General features: G+C 39.4%; 2 protein-coding genes across 2 annotated transcripts in view; one reads left to right on the top strand and one right to left on the bottom strand.

Moving 5' to 3' along the window:
• PNPLA8 (patatin like phospholipase domain containing 8) overlaps window positions 1-2,193 on the bottom strand; it is a 40,648-nt gene extending 38,455 nt beyond the window's left edge. Inside the window, exon 1 of the mRNA XM_008632758.2 lies at window positions 2,182-2,193. The gene's annotated coding sequence lies outside the window, so the exon portion shown is untranslated. The remainder of the gene's footprint in view (window positions 1-2,181) is intronic.
• A 10,888-nt stretch (window positions 2,194-13,081) lies between these two features.
• On the top strand, window positions 13,082-17,947 carry LOC103614777 (arg8-vasotocin receptor). Its single transcript, XM_008632757.2, has 2 exons — window positions 13,082-13,997; window positions 15,065-17,947. The coding sequence occupies exons 1-2, from the start codon at window positions 13,082-13,084 to the stop codon at window positions 15,262-15,264; spliced, it is 1,116 nt and encodes a 371-aa protein (XP_008630979.1). The 3' UTR covers window positions 15,265-17,947.
• Window positions 17,948-20,103: the final 2,156 nt, after the last annotated feature.

Below are 20,103 nucleotides of genomic sequence, written 5' to 3'. Positions count from 1 at the left end.
TCCTTGGGCGCTGAGGAGGTTGCCGAGGGCGGAGGGCTTGGAATGGGCAGTGCAGGTTATCCGGTCCCAACTTCCCTCCCACAGACCAGACCAGGCTGCTCAGAGCCCCATCCAGCCAGGCTTTGAGCACTGCCAGGGTCAGGGCATTCACATCCCTGGGCAACCTGTTCTGGTGCCTTGCCACCCTCACAGTAAAGCATTTTTTCCTAATATCTAACCTAAATTTCCCATCTTTCAGTTTGTATCCATTATTCACTGTTCTGTCACTACACTTGCTGTTCTCTCTGGCTTCCGTGTAGGTCCTTTTCAGGTACTGGAAGGTGCTTTGAGGTCTCCACACAGCCGTCTCCATGCTGAACAGCCCCTGCTTTCTCAGGCCTGCCTTCATAGGGGAGGTGCTGCGGGTCCTGGGGAGGCACTGGGAGCAAGGGGCTGGGAAGAGGAGAAGGGCCCCTGCCCAGCCTCTGCAGCTACTCAGTGCGGGTGCCTCGGGACTATGCCCCCACATCTCCTGCTTAATGCTTGGGGAACAATGACAAACGTGTTTGCCATGGGTTGGACAGGGTTAGGGAGCGGCTTGGTCTTCCCCGGCCAGGCTTCAGAGCAGCAGCAGGCCCTGAGATTCCTGTCTGCATGGCGTGTCTGAAACACTCTTTTAATTGGGGTTGCCGAAACTTCAGGTGAAAATGACAAGAGAGGATGGATACGCTGTGTGCTCAGGTGGAACAATGGAGGCCTTACCATGAGGGTTACGAGGGTCACGTCACACTTGTAGTTTCAGATCTCAGTTGTCTTCTGTTTTTCCTCACAAATAAAGAAGTAAAATTCATTTTCTTACCTTGCATTTTATTCTCCAAAGGAAAATTTATATTCCTTACATGTTGTAATTCTTATCATGTACTTTTTATAAATTGAACAGGTTAAATTCTCTGCATCTCCCAGAGCATCCCTGTCTGGATGGCAGGTGCCTACCAAAGTCACTCTGTCACTCCCTTCCTCAGCTGGTCAGGGGAGAGAAAATAGAACAAAGGGCTTGTGGATTGACATAACGACAGGGGAGAGATCACTCACCATTTACCATTATGGGCAGAACAGACTTGGCTTGGGGAAATTAGTTGAATTTGTTACCAATCAAATCAGAGTAGGGAAATGAGAAATAAAATCAAGTCTTAAAACTTTCCTCCCACCCTTTCCTTCTTTCTGGGCTCAACTTCATTCCCAAATTCTCTCCCTGCTCCCCATACAGCAGAGCAGGAGGACAAATGGGACCTGCAGTCAGTTCAACACATACTGTCTCTGCTGCCCCTTCTTCCTCAGTGGGAGGATTTCTCAACTCTTCCCCTGCTCCAGCATGGGATCCCTCCCACAGGAGACAGTCTTCCACGAGTTTCTCCAGTACTAGTCCTTCCCACAGGCTGTAATATATTCCTTACATGTTGTAATTCTTATCATGTATTTTTTATAAATTGAACAGGTTAAATTCTCTACATCTCCCAGAGCATCCCTGTCTGGATGGCAGGTGCCTACCAAAGTCACTCTGTCACTCCCTTCCTCAGCTGGTCAGGGGAGAGAAAATAGAACAAAGGGCTTGTGGATTGACATAACGACAGGGGAGAGATCACTCACCATTTACCATTATGGGCAGAACAGACTTGGCTTGGGGAAATTAGTTGAATTTGTTACCAATCAAATCAGAGTAGGGAAATGAGAAATAAAATCAAGTCTTAAAACTTTCCTCCCACCCTTTCCTTCTTTCTGGGCTCAACTTCATTCCCAAATTCTCTCCCTGCTCCCCATACAGCAGAGCAGGAGGACAAATGGGACCTGCAGTCAGTTCAACACATACTGTCTCTGCTGCCCCTTCTTCCTCAGTGGGAGGATTTCTCAACTCTTCCCCTGCTCCAGCATGGGATCCCTCCCACAGGAGACAGTCTTCCACGAGTTTCTCCAGTACTAGTCCTTCCCACAGGCTGTAATTTTCACAAACTGCTCCAGCGAGGGTCCCTTCCACAGGGTCAGTCCTTCAGGAGCAGACTGCTCCAGTGTGGATCCTCTGCAGGGTTACAGGTCCTGACAGCAAACCTGCTCCAGCATGGACTCCTCTCTCCATGGGGCCACAGGTCCTGCCAAGAGCCTTCTCCAGTGCAGACTTCCCATGGGGTAACAGCCTCCTTCAGGCACCTGCCTGCTCTGGCACGGGCTCTGCCAGGACCTGCAAGGGTATCTCTGCTCCAACACCTGGAGGACCTCCTACCCCTCCTTCTTCACTGACCCAAATGCCTTCAAAGTTGTTCCTCTCACATATTCTCACCCTTCTCTCCTAGCTGCTGTTGCTCAGAAGCTTTTACCCTTTCTTAATATGTTACCACAGGGGCACTACCACCATTGCTGATGGGCTCAGCTTTTGCCAGTGACAGGTTCATCTTGGAGCCCGCTGGAATTGACACCTTCCAACACAGGGGCAGCTTCTGATGTTTTTTTGCGAATGCCACCCCATTGCATTGGGTTAATATGATAAGGTTTTGGTGGGGAGTCTTCCCATTAATTCTTCCCAGTCATATTAACCCAATGCAATGCCAATTTTACACTCAAGGCGTGTCACTTCCTCGGTGAAGTACTCGGTGGCCACAAATATTTTGTGAGCCACATATTATTAGGATCCTTTTGCACAGGACAGTGGCAGTTCATACCCAGGTGCTCATCTATTCCCTCCTAAATGTTTCCAGAGTTGCTGCTTTCTGTGCTGTTCTGCAGGTATGGTCTGCCTGCCGTGTTTGTAGATTACTACACTTCCAGTTGTATTATCTGGTGGTGGTATACTCATGTTTTTAAGAATTATCTACCATTTTTTAATTTATCACAGGATTTCATTATATATGCTTAAGCTCATTTTTAAACCAAACAGTTCAAACAGTCGTGGGGTCAAAGCGGCTTTTGGGGTCCCGGCGTTGTTTCCAGCAGGAAGAAAGAACGGCCAAAAAGAAAGAAGCAGCAGCTCCTTTCTCTGCAGCTTCTCTCTCTGGACGCTCAGAGCGAACTGACCCCACACCCAGGTGTAGACAAAGGAGTAGCCAGGCCCGCCCCACTCCCCTTTTTGTCTTTCTTAAGTACAGCTATTTGTCCCCTAGCAACATGCATATGGGAGAAAATTCCTTTAACAGGAAAAAAAACTAAGACTAAACTAAAACCCCAACAAAACCAAACAGTTCAAACAGTCGTGGGGTCTGCCCTAAGTGCCAGATGCAGCTAAGCAGGGAGGTTTCACTGCCTCTTGACATACGAGTTACTTCATGTAAAGGCCTGAATACTGTTATGAGAGCAACACAGTACATAGAGTTTTAGACTGTGTAGCAATGTTAGCTTAAGCAGCTTCCCTGAGTGTGTTTGCCCTTCTGTAAGCCCCAGGGCTCTAGTGCATTTGCCAGTATGCTGGACCAAGTTGGATCTCATCAGATGACTTAAGAAGCCCATCTGAAGCCACAATCTGAGCTGGCTTTAAACGGGGTAACTTGCTTTCTTACAATGACAAAGGCTTAGGCAAAACAAGACCTACAACTTCAGTAAGAGGGAAGTTTGGACATTATAAACTTCATGCTGCCAGGGCACATCCTGCCTCTCTTTGACTGGCAAATAAGGTATTGAAGGTAGGAGGCAACTGATCCCTTTTAGCTGCACATGGTTCCTTCCTAAACAGTCACACTTTATCCCATAATCTCATTGTAAAATTCTCTCCTGTGCCTGCTCAGACATTTGTTTCAGCACTGGGATATGTACAATGATGTATTGATTCATACCTTTCCTAAGAAGATTCAAGGATTTCACATTTCTGATCCAATGCCAACCCATGCCTTCTTACCACATCGCTCTCCCCAAGGATGAGCAGACCTTTCTGATCTGACATGTTCAGAGGTGCATGATTCATCAGCTTCTCAAAACAACCATGAAACAATCCAAAAGAACTGAAAAACACTGGACAGGAAAAGATAAATTTATATATTCCCAGGCACAAATTCTGCATCCAAACCTTCTCAAACATTTTGCCAATTTCGCGTTCTTTGCTGTAGTCATGACATTAAGAAGAAGTTATCTCAAATTTATTTAAAACATAGATTAATTTGTAAGCTCTTTTAGTACTCAGAGGTGAGTTCATCCTGTTTGACTAAATACCTACTTTTTAGATAAGAGAGATGAATCCACGTATGGTATTCAGATGGTGGACAACTCTGTATGTAGTTGTTTTCACATAGTATGGATATCATCTCATTTAAATAATGTTGAGATGAATTTAATTTTAATAGGATGTATATTAGCTATTTGAAAAATACTTCAATTTCAGTGCTTTCCGTGGGAAGTATCAAGAGAGAAATCTGTTGTTGTTATTATTGATGGGTTTTTGCTGGTCTCTGTTAGGTTGCATACCCAGCACTCAAGCTCTTTCAGAGTGGTCCCTTGAAACATGATTGTTTTCAGTTTAGGACAACAATGAAAGTAGTTTGATTTTAATGAGTTCTATCTCTTTTACTTAATTCAGAAAATCTAAGGCTTTCAAAATATTTTCTCATTATACCTGTTAGGACATGTTTTTGTAGGTAGGTTGAAAACTTCTGTAAATCAAGTTACACATCAATTGTGATAAATCTTCCTGTTTTAAAGAAAGAGAGTTGTTTGGTGTACATGATTTTTGTCATGTTATAGCCAAAGTATTGGGGTGTCAATAATTCAGGTGAGTTAACTGTATTCATTTATATGCATGTTATGCTTTTAAATGCCATTAATTATTTCTAACATTCATATCTGTATGTCTGTCTTGGACTGCTGCTTGGAGAGACAGTCATAACAGGTTATGAGGCAGTTTGATAAAAATTGGATATTTACCAGAAATAATGGTTCCAAAATTTGTCAATCTAGGATTCTCACTCTTGGAAGTTTGTATTTTGAGTAAATAGTTTTGCACATTCTCTCACTGTATGTTTGATAAAAAGCTAATATATGAATATAATTTTTATATAGCATTATATATATGGGGTTTATTTTTACTTGCCTTATTGATTATTGATGGTATTCTGAAAATACAGAACTATCACCTAAGAGGCTCAAACAAATTTAAAAAAACCTCAAGTATTTCAAAGCACTGTGACAAACTAACATATATTGGTAGAGCAGTATTCTGCTCATAATGGCGTCTGAGGTAATTGCTTAAATATGACTTTTCCAGTCAAGCTTTAGGGAAAACACTGTTTTCTATTTTCATCAGCATAATATGACATCGACAGAAGCTGTGTAGTGCTAGCAAATATTGTTTGGCTTTGCAAACAGAAGTATTCTGCCTCTTAACACTAGATGGCAGACAAAAAATGGGAAAACATTTCCTTGTTTTCAGGGATAGAATGTTGAAAAATTAATTTGCATCTTGAATGAACATTCACGGAAAACTCTCAAAGTAATAAGAATTAAGACCATTGAACGAATGCTTATGACAGCATGGATACTTTCTGTAACCTTTCATTTGGATGTGTTTTTTGGCACAAACACTGAAAATAATCAAGTGGAACTTTTCTTTATTATTTTCATATTGCTTTTTTATCTGTTACTTCCCTTCAACATTTTTCTCTTGTCAAAGAGCTAAAAATTCTAGAAGCCTTAGAAAGGAAAAGGGAAACTTTTAAAGAAAATTGTCCTCACCAGGTAGTCACATTGTTGTGAAATTGTCTTCTGTAAATCCAAAGAGCAGATGATGTAAGACTTACATTGTAGCTTCTTACTATCTTTGCCTTGCATCAGTTACCCAAAGTAATTGGGCTGCTTTGCTCCTTATTGTCATTGAATCTTAGACAATAATGTGGAAGTAACATGTTTTCTAAGGGGGCAACTTTCTTCATAGAATATTATAAATTAGTGTGCCAAATATTATGTAATCAGTTCACCTAGAAGCCAGTGAATATTTTGGGTTGTTAATCCCCTTCCTCTCCCAGCTACATCCTCAAAAAGAAGAATCAGAATCTCCAAGATTCTGAATCCCACTCTAAAATCTTGGTTCTTCTAGCTAATTGTGATGTGCATACACAGTATGAAATCCCACCACATCTTTCTTTCTCAGTGCTTCTACTGTGGCTGCAGAGATAGCAAGCCAGGCTGGCTATTTCCAGTGCTAGCAGCTTTATGGACTAAAATCAGAAAAGACCCAAGTTTTTCCCATGGTGGTTTTCCTGTTGGAGTTATTCCAAATGAGAAAGGTAAATGTACTGGAGTGGAAAGATAAGTGCAAATGTACTTGCCTGCTTCATAGTTAGAAAGTCAGCTACAAAGATGTCCATAGCTTCTGGTTTAAGTTTCTCAGATTATTCTCCCTACACAATAGCTTTTGTTATAAAATGTATATATAGGAGCAAGCAACAGACTGTGGCACTCCCCTTCTCATAGGAGTGCTTTACCCACAAGGATACCTGGCCTTTTTTTCCCAGGGCTTCTTGGTTTCACCAATTCTTATGTTCGTAGTCACCTAGTTTCAACAAGAGTAGAAACCATTTTCCGTTCTGCCTTGCCAATAAGTTGGTGACCAGGAAATTCTCATAAGAAATCAGAAATGTGTATTTAAGCCTTCTCTGGCTGAAAATAGCCCTGACCCTATTTTCTTGCACCAGCTGGGTAAATATTCCATTGAAAATAATCCTTTCCTAGATATTGTCAATGACTGTTCCTGTTCCTCTTCCCTCCTGCTCCTGCTCTTCCTCCTCTCCTCACCTAGGAACCTCCATATCCTCACCCCCTTTGAAAGCACTGGACAATTTTCAGCCTGTTTCTTGAAGGAATGCTTGTAAGACATTGTTAAAAGAGTTAAAGGCTCTGCATTGTAAATGCATAAAGGTACCTGGCTCTTGTGCAGAGTTAAGACTCTAGATTACCATCAGGATCTGGAATTTAGTGATGTCCTGCTCCGTTTGTCTTCCTGCTTTGCTAAATCCAGCGGTTTCCTGCTTCCCACACAACATAAAGGTGCTTGTATCCCTAAATCAGGGATCCTGCTCAGGGAATTGGTATCTGAAGTTTGTTACACATCTATCTTTGATTTCCTGTGCCTCCACTGCTTATAGCCAATGGTCTTTGCCCTTGTGCTTTTGTGCATTCTAGAAATCTATCTGCCAAAACAAGAGTGTACTGGTCAAATAATTATATACTAGATATGAATAATGTAGTTGATTAATTAGAATTTAGAATTCAGACTCGTGCTAGAAGTCATATTATAAATTCCTCTTCAGCCCCCTGTGATTATCATAGTAGTCATTCTGTTACCTTTCAGCACTCAAGAAGTGATAGATGTGAATTTTATTACTGCAGCATCTGGTTGAGAGTATGATTGTACAAGTGTCACTCAAGGTTTTTGGTGTAAATGTAAAGAGGTCAAAACACACAGTCTCTTTAAGTCTGCTGGAGTTAATTCACTCTCCACAGTGTTTGCAACTGCTTACTCAGTATTGCTGGAGAAACTGACTGTCATTTTTATTTATATTGTCGTTTAATTAAATTATTGACTTATGGCTGATCTTTCCTCTGGACCTCTAAGTATTATACTAGGTACCATCTTAGCATTTTGCCTTTATTAAAATGCTCTCTTTATAACTTCTCATCTGTGGAAAAAGTGCTTTGTAATTCTTCATCAAAACCAGTTCATCATACCTCCTTCTCCTAAAGTTACACATTGTTTCTCCATTTTTCTTCTCTCTGACCAGCCTTGGTGAAGCTCCTTATCTGTCAGTTGTTTTCCATGACCCTGGTGACAGGTGAGCTGTCAGGCCATTTAGCATCCTAATAGAGAACCCAGACTGTCTGGAATGCTGCAAATGAAAAAGACAGTTTTGGCAGAAGCCTATGTAACTGATTTGTAATGATTTATTTCTACCTTAAAATATCCTGATGGAAGTTGTAGAAGAAAGAGTAAAAGCTCTGTACTCTATGGGTAAACACTTTATTAAAGTTGCATGAAATTTTACAGCAGCAATAGGAAAGAAGCATTACTTAGAGAAGGTTTACAAATTGTGGAAGATAATTCTACCAGCATAATAAGTACATGAATTAAGCAAACTGGTTCCAGGCTTTGGACCCAGTGGTACCCTCACTCATTGCTGTCAGTAACAGCTGTAAAATCAGAAACTTGCCTAAAGAATGAGGTCAGCAATAGCGAATTATAAAGTTCTTACTGAAACAGGTTAAACAGTTATTGTTTCAGATGTAATCTCCTTAGGGATTAAAAAGAGGTACGTAGTACTGTACGTAGTTAGTGGTACTGTTTTGTGATGAGTATCTGGAACTTGCCTAGTTACAAGTCACAGGGGGCCCATACACGTTTTTTTTTCCCTCTGGCTTTAATGCCTGTGGCTAATTCCTACTGAAGGATGCACTCAATTTAGGAAGGTTTTTGTTCCAAAATATTGCGTAACAGTAAATATAGTTGTTTGATGTGTTTCAGTCCTACACTGTAAGGCTATAGAGCTGAATTTGTTTTGATGTAGCCTTTAATCTTAATAAAGTAATACCCTCTTCCTTTAAATACAGTTAATTTACTCATTTGAGAAATGAACACAGTTTCTTGTAAAGGGAAAGGCATCCACATCATGTGTGTGCAGAAGAGCAGCGTTTACACACGCATAACACATGTACACCAAACACAGATGTGTACAGTTCCCTTTTTGTGTATAAACAGGGCTAGCAGGACAAAATGTTGTCCTGTGTTCATTATAATGTTAATTTGAAAAGTTAAGAGTGGTTTCTAGTTCATCTTGGCTGGAAATGGATGAGATTGTGGGTTGTCCTGACATTTTCTAATATTCTTTTGGCTTCACTAAGAGCTCTCCTTCCTGCCCAGAAGTGGTTTTGTCCAATCAAAGCTTAACTCTTTCTGAGGAATAAAGTTATTGATGCTATTCATTGTTTTGTGTCTCTTTGCGTGGCTAAGTATTGAACAGTATTCACATGTAACTTTGACTAACCTCCTGTAGGAAAGAATCCATTTGCTGTCCATTGCAGTACTTCCACAAGCAGTTCTCATTACATTTCATGCTACTGATATGTATTTACATTACTTAATACATCTCCTCAAATGTATTCTCAATCCATAGGGCAATTTCAATGCAATGCTGTTAAGTCTTTTTATTTACCCTAGAATATATTACTAAGTAAGTATTTTAAGTAAAAAGATATTAGGAAGTAAATGTTTCTACTATCTTTTTGATAACTGAATCTTTTACTGCACACTCTAGTATATAAGGCCTATGGAAGCTGTTTTTACGTTTTAATGTTTGTAAGTGAATAGAATCACATCAGCACTAAGGAAATATTTTTTGATTTCTCTAAAATCTTCTAAAGATGTAGCAAATCATGCAAAAATTTGTTTTTCTTAATTAGTTGGTTTTAATGACTTGACAAGTGCAGTAACAATACTCTACTAGCTCTTCACATCTACAGAATCTCACCGAGGTAAGAGGCAGACCTGAGTTTCTTACATCAAAAGCAGACAGCAGTATTTTCCACTTTATCTTTTCTTAAACGGGAACTTTTTAGTACTTGCATTTCCAAAGCAAAAAAGTGCAAACCTATTCCTTCACAAGTTGTATTTAATAAGTAATGTCTGTCAAAAATTAAACAGTTTCTGGGTTTTAGAAACTCCTGGAGGGCGCTTAACCTTAAAATGCACATATTTCTGCTTCAGCATATACTTCTCACCTGGCTTGGCAAAAAAAATCTGCAATGCACTGCAATTTATGCAGTTTTTGGAAGACAAAGATTGTGATAGGACTTGACACACACAGGTCACATGGAATTCATAGGTCAGGGGAAGTGTTTATTCCCCACCAACTCAGCACTCACTACTCACCACATACGGAATATTTCCTCTGGTTCTGGAGGCCCTCTACAGGAAAGGTGTTGATGAGCTTGAGTGAGCTCAGCATGGTGCCATGAAGATGATTGGAGGGCTGGAAGATGTAGCCTAGTGAGGAAGGCTGAGTGAGCTGGGCTTGTGCTCTGCACCCGGGGATGCAACAACAAAGAGGGTGGTGAAATAGCTGTTTTCATGACGTAGAGTAAACCCCACAAATGTAGATAGTGAGAAAATTTTCCAATGCTGGGAACTCCATTTTTGTGCAGCATCAGACAGATATTACATGGATCTTCCAATGCACATATGTCATCTGTGGAGAGGTTCCTCCTTCTTCCCACAATGTGGAGCCTTTACTTTTGTGTGGCAAACAATCACATGTATTTTCTCCTGACAGGTTGGGGTGTCATCTCCTTCAAAACATTCACCAGTGTCAGCACAGGCTTTAAGTACAAGGCTCAGTAGAACAGACAAGTTCTGTTCAAGATCACTAACTCCTTGAATACAACATTTTCTGCAATGCTCTCAATGTAGCTTGTAATTGGAAAAAGATTGAAAGGTCACAATTATAAAGTGATGAAAGCATTAACATATATTGAGCTGATTATATGCAAGACGGAACAAGAGTCTTACATCACCAGGACAATTTGTACAAGGAGGGCCACCACCCTTTCTATAAACATAGTAAAGGCTACTCGTTTCACAGTGTGCTTGCCCTTTAGCCTGTGACCACATGCTGGATCTGACACCTGGGCTGTTGCCCAGACACTGTGTGCATGTGTAGACCGAGGAAGAGTTGCATGTTCCCAGGGATCTTGTTGGACCATTCTAGGTATAGCTGATAAAACATATTTGCCTGAAATATATGTCTATCCATACATTATGCATTGTGAAAAATCATACAAATAGGTGCTTTTGGTATGATATTCTGGTTAGTCTTCCAACAGTATCCCAGAACTGACTCGTGTTGCATATACTGGTCTTCTTGCATGTAATTTCTTGACATTTCAAATAATGAACTATACATGTATGTTTATCTTCCATGCCTGACCTGAACTTAATATTCTGTTCAACATGTTCCTGTTTCAACACACTTGATCCTAGCTCTGCCTAGATGTACATGTTTACTTCATATCTTGCTGGAAGAATAAAGATCCCACTTGCCTTTTTGTTAAGTTATGGAGTGAGGAGGGTCAAGGTAAATTATTTTGGAGCACACACCTAAAACTCCATCAGGAGAAAGAACCTGAGATCAGCCCAGCTGCTCTCCAGCACAGTCTTTGCCATCAGCAGCATTTCCAGGGGTTCATGATTTGTGGCCAATTCAATTACTCTTCTGCAAGTTGCTGGGTGAAGGGAGGGTGAGGGTTAAGGCAAACCCACTTGTTCCCTTATGGTCTTGTTATGCGTATTTCCCACTAATTGAGATAGATTCCAAATTGAGGGGACAAACTAAAAGGAAACAACCTCAAGAATCCAAATTTCCTATGAAAAGTCCTTTATTTAGGAAAAAAATCAGGTATATTAGATTAAGTTGTGATTCATACTCTTTGCGACACAGTCTTAGAGAAAAGCCTTTGTAGACTTGGGCAGCTGCAGCAGTGTTCAGCCAAGTCTAGATCATGGATACGTACAGCTGCTGTCAGTGGAAAAGTTTCTTGAGATTGTTTAGCTTCTCTGTTGTCTGTTCTCATAGTCTTACCCTTTCATGAGCTATTAACATCCATCCCATGGTGGCATGTAAGGGGGAAAGAGAGAGAAAAGAAGTCATGTAGGTTTTATAAACTTTTGTAGTCTACCTCAGCATCCTGTTTATGAATTTTGTACTTCACCTGCTTGGTGATACATGAAAACCTTTAGTGGAAAATAAGTGGTAGTCTGTCTCTGAGCTTCCTGAGCTGATCTTATAATATAGTTGTGATCACAGTGATTAATCAGCTTAGGTGCAGTATTATGTACTATATATGCAGCATGGATACTGCTTTTCACCTAACTGGTTTCCTCTTCAGAAAGACTTTAAATTACCAGTCTCCTGACTGTAACCAGAAGGATATGAATGACCAAGCTTCAAATAAGATTGCATACAAATATCTGTTATTTTTCATATTAAAAGAATCAATGTTATTAAATCTCTCTTTTGTGATTAAGAGGGAGGGCTGAGAGATAAAAGAATGAAATCAGATCAAATTTTCTATTTTTACCTGCCACTAACTTTATGCAAAAGTCATACTGGAAAGTTGAAGAACAATGCATTTCTTGTGTTCCTGATACAATTTACTTGACAAAAATAAAAATGTTTAGATACTGAAAAATGACCTCACAGACTTTAGCACTATAATAGAATAGAGACCTTTGGATATTGTTTCATCATAGAGACCTTTTCCTTAGTTGGATTTGCTCCTGAATTTTCACTTATTTTTTTGATTAAATTCTCAGTAGACTCACGGTCTCAATAAAAGTAATTTATTTCACATGTGTTATTTTTCATTTTGCTGAGAAAAAAAATCTAAGTCCTGACCCTGTCTTGAAATAAAAATATTATTTTTAGGGCACTACATTTTTTTATTTTAGAACCAGGTGACTCCAAAAAAGAGAAAAAGGAAAAAAAAGGCAGTGGAAAATGCATTTCTTTGTCTGTGCTGCATTTAGGATGTGGTCATGCCCCAGGAGCCTGGAGGTTGCCGTTACCATGTGTCTGAGCTCAGGGACCCAATTTTGTCTACGTATAAACATTCCTCCCGCTTCTCCTGAAGTGTGTTCCTCTGGTTTGCGTAGAAAATTTTTTGCAAGAACTCTCCTGAGTAAGGTCATTTAAGTATGACTCTGACCACAGCTATTTACAAGTTCGGGTTTTGACTGAAGTGAGTAATTGAATCACGTTGAGCCTCTGAAGTTTGCCTTTTATTTATATATTTCCCCCAATTGTGTGCCTCGGTCTGCCATTGGCTGCTGTCCCTGCAGCCTACCCAAGGGCTCTGTAGTTACATAAGGCTCTGTCTGCTGGGAGCCTATATAAAGCCTTTCTGCATGCCAGCAAGAGACAGAATTTTATCACAATCCAAGCCCCACTGCTTTAGTTTGCATGAGCAAGAAGATTTGCTTGAAGATACACTGAAACTCGAACCCAGGCTGGTTTGTTTGCCAGCCAGTGCTTCACAGCTGTCAACCTGAGTCGCAAGTGGCAGCTACTGTGAGTAGCTTCTGTGCATTATGAAGAATTTTTCATTTCCTATGCAGGATAACACACATCAGACTGAGAGTCCTCCTCCTCACAGATTCCTGAGTTTGACAAATCAGTCAGACCCTATTGGAAGACCAGAAAGAGATGAGCAGTTAGCTCAAGTAGAGATTGCTGTACTGGGGGTCATATTTCTGACAGCGTCTGTGGGCAATTTTATTCTCATACTGGTGCTGTGGCGAAGAAGAAAGAAGCTGTCTAGGATGTATGTGTTCATGCTTCACCTCAGCATTGCTGACTTAGTAGTAGCCTTTTTCCAAGTGCTGCCTCAACTCATATGGGATATTACAGATGTTTTCATAGGGCCAGATTTCTTGTGCAGAATTATCAAGTATCTACAATTGCTGGGCATGTTTGCCTCTACTTATATGATAGTGGTCATGACAGTGGACAGATATCAAGCCGTTTGCTACCCTATGGTTACTTTCCAAAAGAAGAGAGCTCTCTGGAACATCCCCATTTGCACCAGCTGGTCTATAGCACTGATTCTTAGCCTACCGCAGGTATTTATCTTTTCTAAGACTGAAATATCTCCAGGCGTCTTTGAATGTTGGGGTGAATTTATTCAGCCCTGGGGCCCAAGGGCATATGTGACTTGGATTTTTGTAGTTATATTCTTCATTCCCTCAGCAATCCTTATCACATGCCAGGTCAAGATTTGCAAAATAATCAGAAGAAATATAAATGTGAAAAAACAGAATGAATGTGAAGCAACAAATCAGAATGAAGTCCTACCATCCCGAGCAAGCAGTGTGAACTGCATTTCAAAGGCTATGATCAAGACAGTAAAAATGACAGTGGTGACAGTTGTTGCGTATGTTCTCTGTTGGTCACCGTTCTTCATTGCGCAGCTGTGGTCTGTGTGGTTCCCCAGCATCCTGACCGAAGGTAAGCTGCTCTCCCTCCTCAGCCACAGCTGCAGAGCAGGCTGGCACACTGCTCTCGAGTGCTTTATGTTTGCACTTTGCTTTTGTGTAAAGGTTACTTGTGGTCATTTGAGGAGGATTAAAAAGAAATACCTGCACTGATTATCTCTTGTATTTAATTAGGTACAGGGAACTTCTTGTGTTTTGTGATCAAAACATCATGTGCCTATTTTGTGTGTGTGTCTTGAGTGGTTAAAAATTTAAAGATTCTTGAACAGTGTGGTGAAAAGTATCATGTGCTTCAGCAAGGCTTCAGACTTTTAGAGGTTTTAGGTTTTATAGCAGCAGTATTTTGGGTTCTTGAGGTGAAAAGCAGCAATTAACTATTCAAAGTAATAAGATAAATATTTATTATTTACTGGGTAGAGCAGTGATGTTATAAGACATCTGTTTTTTTTTTAATATTGGAATCATATTGATGAAATCTCTTCAGGACACTATGAAAAAACCAGAAGTTGTCCAGCTGTTTATAAAGCAAAAAAAGCAAGTCTGAGAGAGTTATCAAAGAACACCATGTTGTAAACAAGAATAATCTTGTCAAATTTATACTATTGCCTCTTTGTGAAAGGCAGACTCTATATGCAACTTTAAATTCACCTGTTCTAAACTCAGAGGTAAAAAAGCAAAGGAGAATATGTAATAGTTCTGCTTGATAAAAACAGTAGTTTCTGATCTTTGTTTTAAGAATTCTTCCCGTCAGTGTGGATTTGAGTCTTATTCTACATAAATTTATGTCAAAATATATATCTGTATTTATTTGTATCTGTTTAACAGCTTAGTAGTTGAATTTAAAATTAATGCAGCTACATCAAAAAAGAGCTATATGAAACTATTTAACTTTGCAATGCACACAATAAAGTGTGCTTTATGCCTTCAGCAGTTGCAAATTGCATTGAAATGGGAATTTCCTACTACAAGATTAGCTTTACTATATCAATAGATACAGCAGGAAGCAGCAGACTGTGAAATATAACTTATTTGTAAGAGTGCTTTATTTAGTCTCTTATTCCTTTAACTGTTTTGTTCTAGGTTCAGCATTCACCATTATCATGCTCCTTGGCAATCTAAATAGCTGCACCAACCCATGGATTTACATGTATTTCTGTGGCCAGATTCCATACTGCACAAATAAGCAGCTGGAGAATACTGCGGCTCAAGGGGAATCAGTGTTCACGGGGAGCATTCATCTTGTAGACAGAGACCCTGAGGAAAACAGTACTTCTGCATAAATGCTGAGAGCTTTTTGTTGTTTTGTCACATTCCCTCTGTTCACAAGATATATCGATATTTTACCACCATCCCTTATTTTGTGGATAAGGAAGCTAAAAATTTTTTTGTTGTAAAAATATATTTCTCTGCAGTTCTGTAGCATATACAGGAAGTTTCTGTGTTGTGCAAGCCTGACTCAGTGCTTCAATCCCCACTGTCTTATCAGGATGAATTCCTGTAAAGACTGACAAAGATACATAAAAGTATCTTAGATATTTTGTGTCCTAAAGTACTTTCCTATCTGTTTCTGGATTTCTAAGTAGTAAAATTTTACCACTAACTGGTCCAACAAATTGAAACATAACTGAAAAGGAACCTGACATAATTAAACTTGAATATGTTTTCAGAGTGAACCCTGAATTGTTCATCATTCTGGTGTGATTGGGGGACAGTGAGAAATCTTGAGAAGGCAGCACAAAGTTAGAAAAAGCTTTTGCCAGCTCTTACTAGCACCTGGTTTAAATTAACTCTTTATATACATGTATAAAATTCCAAGCAGCTTAATATAATTAAAAAAAAAATAAAAGAATTTGGTGTGCTTGTGACATTGAACACCTACTTCAGTTTCAAATTCCATTGTGGATCACAGGTAGCAGCAGCATAGCAACAGTTCAGGTTTTTTGCTTCATATCATGGGATTTGATTTTCCATGCATTTCCTGATGTGCAAGCAGTTAACTGGGCACCTACGCACACTCCCTACACACACATATATACATACTTTAAATAAAAGTGGTTGATAAGAGTGTACACTTTCATTTGGCATACAGACCCATTTGTTCTAGCATGCAATTTATTGGCAGAGAACCAATTATTATTCTATTCCTTAGTACCCCTTCAGGCTCAAATTCGAATATTTCCCTTTGCTGTAAAAAAAATCTCCACATCTTTATCTCAAAAAGCCATTTGGTTGCTGGTTTGTTGGTGATATATGCAGGTAGCTGTTTATTTCCTTTCAATGTCTGCAATCTGGTCAGAGGAGTATGGAAGGGATATCAGCAAGGCTCTTTCGGGTGAGAATGGAGCTGCATTCCCAGGGATTCTTTGTGGCACTTACATCTGGTGGCATATAATGTGTCTACATTATACTGTGTTTCGTCACATTTCAGTTTTCTGAGTGCTAGCAGTCACAAATATCAGTAGAAAAGATATAAAATTGTGGGGTTTTAATATTCTTTAAATTGTATTCAAAGAAATACTGATTTAGGCTAAATACTGATCACACTGAGAGAAGTTCTGCTGTGCAGTGAATAGTTACGCTACAGGTTAATCCGTGCTGATATGAGCGCATATTCTATGATTTCTATTCCCTGTATAGAGTTAGACCAGATGGGGGAAAGAACTAAATATTGCTGTTCTTTATGATGGGAAAAGCTTGTGTCCCAGTCCAGCTGACAAGAAGAACAGGTGTCTGGCCTTTAGGAAGAGGAAAAAGTGGGTGAAGGTAGTACCAAAGCCAGACAGGAATGGGAAGGGTCTGTATGAAGTCTCTTACTATAATTACAACTGATAGTTTTGCTTGCTGTTTTTCCCGTCTCTTTAATTAGTAGTTATTAATTCTACCCCACAAAAAATTCCCTGTTAGAGCAATTCTGTAACTCAAGTGAATGTCCTTATCTGGGGTAAGAATATCCAAGATACAATCCATATGATTGATAGGATATTGATACAGTCACTCACTGACTTTCTAAGACTTTCAGTCAATTAGCTCTCAGTGAAGTTCTCCCTTATGACTTAATCCAATGGTTAATGGTGGGGTTCCTTTGATTGTAATTGGTTACATAGCATAATATGCAGACTTGAAAGGAACTGTAAACAGAAATGTTGCGAGGAATTGCCTGTGTCACTGTACTACTGTATTGGCAGCAAAACTCCACAAAAAGTATTCATTTGCAAGGAAAGCAGGCATTCAGATTGTGTGCAAAGAATCATCCAGATCCAGAACTGATGGAAGTCACAGTTCTTCTTGGACACCACAGTGGAGCTGTGCCATTTGACACCACCCGATCTGACCACTGATAGAAGTTAAAAGTGTAACTTCTACTACTTATATTTCTGCATTGCTGATATATTTGTTACTGACTCTGTAAATAATTTGGTAGAGATGGATTTTGCAAATAACAGTAGCTCAATGTCTTCACTAAAAGTCTGAGAGCAATGTTAACTGTCCGTGTCTCAGATATTTTGATCATGTATTGAATGAAATGTCAGAACTTCTTAAGTCCAATTACAGTCTGTAATATTCAAAACAATTATATTTTTGTCTCTCAAGTGCTTTCTTTCTAATTTTTTCATTTTCGTTCCCCTGATATCAGTCCTGCTCTTAAAAAGAAAATTAAAGATTACTGTACTACTGTGCAAACTACAGGCTATGGTCACTTTTAGTTTCAGTCTGTCAGGAGGTATTTGAACATGGGTGTTCCTGCTTTTCCTCTTAGTAGAATGAATTGGGCTGCATTCTCCAGATGTAAGTCCCTATCCCGCATGCCCTGCCTTGCCTGCCCCGTGGGTAGCACCGACAAACACTCTCAGTGGGGAGTTTGGTTCAGGTCCACTTTTTTCTATCAAAACTCATTTTCAAATGATGGGAAATTCATTTGGGTAACTTTTTTCCTTTTCCTTTTTTTTTTTTTTTTTAATCCTAAAATAGTGCTCCGTACAGGACTTCTCTTATTTCTTAAAAAAAAAAAAAGAGACATTCAAAAATAAAATTAAATTTAAATTTTTCTCTTTGTAAATTTGGCCATCAGTGTTCTTGGAATTTGTTGTTTGAACATCTTATGCCCTTGTTTTACTCTACATTTTGTGTCTTCATCTGGACTATATCTTTTTCAATTCACTCCACTTAGATTTCCAACAGGTATTACAATATCTCATTATTAAGAGGGGGCTGGCTTTGGGACAACACTGTAGTCTGGCCAGGGTGTTTAATCCATATGGGAGAATCAGTAACTCAAATGTATGAGTCCCCAGGGGCACTGTAGAAGGCCATAAAAATGAAAAACTCCAATTATCAGATGAAAGACTTTGTCATCAAAGCCTAGATTCTGTTTTCTCACACAAATAAATCCTGAGTAGAAAAATACCTAGTGTACAAGTTCCCAGTCTTGAAATGAATGACTATGTTGTTGATGCTGGCACTGTGATATGGTTTCTGGTTATCTGGGTGGGGATTTTTTTTTACTTTCCACAGTTTTGTTACTACTTGGGAAAGGCACAGTTCATTAAAAGGAATTAGATTCTTACTTAATAATTAGTAGTTTATATTTTGCAGTACAGATACAAAGAATCAAAGACAATGTAATCTATCAATTCTGCATAGATTTATTACAGAAAAAAAAAAAAACCTACAGAAACAACCTAGTAGAATGAAAATCCCAACATGTGTTTTGCATTCTTATCAGTATATTTTGATAATTCTTTTATTCTACAGAACTGCTTTTGTATTTTCACAGCCAGTCCCAGTTCACATTCTTGTAGATGGTGAATACTGAAGATAGAGGTGTTGGTTGATAATCTTTTTAATCTTGCAATAAAATAATGCTGAAAAATTTTAAAGATGGTACCAAACTAATGTCCTGACAATTTCACTTTGATCATTTAATTATGACAAGAGGAACCAGTTATCAAGTCAAATAAACTGCTCCTGTGTCTGTGTTGTTGGGGGAGGACTGGCAGAGTGATGTGGAGACCCAAGTTGGAACTGGCAGAGTTTGTTCTGTGAGGCAGACATGGCTGTATTGTCTAGTTGTCAAACTCATGGCCAGGACAAAAGTATCCTCAAGAAGTTGTGAATGTTGGCTGCTTTTGGCTTAAGGGTATAATGAACTGACAAAGGCAGAGCAGGATGACCCAACTGCTCAGTTCTTTTAGGCAAATTCAGTTTGGGTTGGATTCCTCAGAGGGGAAAAAAAAAATGGAAAGTAAGTTGTTTTCTGACTTTGTAAGGTAGAGATTTGGGCCTGAATGCCCTGGCTATCTACAGGAAACACCCATGATTATGAAACAGGTTGTTCATACAGCAGCAAAACAGGATTGCAAACAGTTCAAATGGGAGTTGTGTTACTTGCACTAATGCAGCCACAAATAATTAATTCTCTACTGATATTCTATTTATGATGATCCATAGCTGATCCATACAGATTTGAATTGAAAGGAAATCATGCTATTAAGAAATCAGAAATAAAAACTGATGTAATTTATCCTACCAGATCAAAACTCTGACTGCCTTTCCAAATCCTACCTCTTCAGTCCTATGTGTGTCAGTAGCAGGTCCCTGGTCCCAGGTAGAGCCTCATGATCTGCAATATATTTCCCAAACTCTACCTTCCTTAATCTCTTGCTAAGGTAGCCAAGGTTGTCTTCACTTTGCCTCTCTGAAACAAAAGGATAGAAACTGTGTCTTTTCCCTGAGCTTATATGATGCTCCTGCTATAGCCACTTGAGGACTTTCTGAAGAACCATCTCCTTAAGAGGACAGATTCTGGGTGTTTTTACAAAGCGTCCATATGATTTTTATTAATTTTCACTTCACTCTTTAGGAGCAAAAGAAAGAACAGGCTTTGACTGAAACAAGTGGCCATACCCGTTCCCTCATACTTCCTTTTTTTTTGCCAACACAGCAAACCAAAGCATATGCTTTCTGTGGTAGGTCACAGCAACTAATTTAACTAATGTACATCATCCATCTCCATAATGAACTTCGGGGGTAATGAAAATCTAAGCAAGGGCTTCTTGCCTTTCCATCCAGATGTTGTCCGACAGATACAGTGCAAACATATTCAAGTGCTATTTTATTCA

The sequence above is a fragment of the Corvus brachyrhynchos genome, unplaced genomic scaffold (assembly GCF_000691975.1).
Source record: "Corvus brachyrhynchos isolate BGI_N302 unplaced genomic scaffold, ASM69197v1 scaffold32, whole genome shotgun sequence".
NCBI classification, from domain to species: Eukaryota; Metazoa; Chordata; class Aves; order Passeriformes; family Corvidae; genus Corvus; species Corvus brachyrhynchos.
Note: the sequence above shows the minus strand (reverse complement) of the source record. Positions and strands in the feature narration are given on the sequence as shown.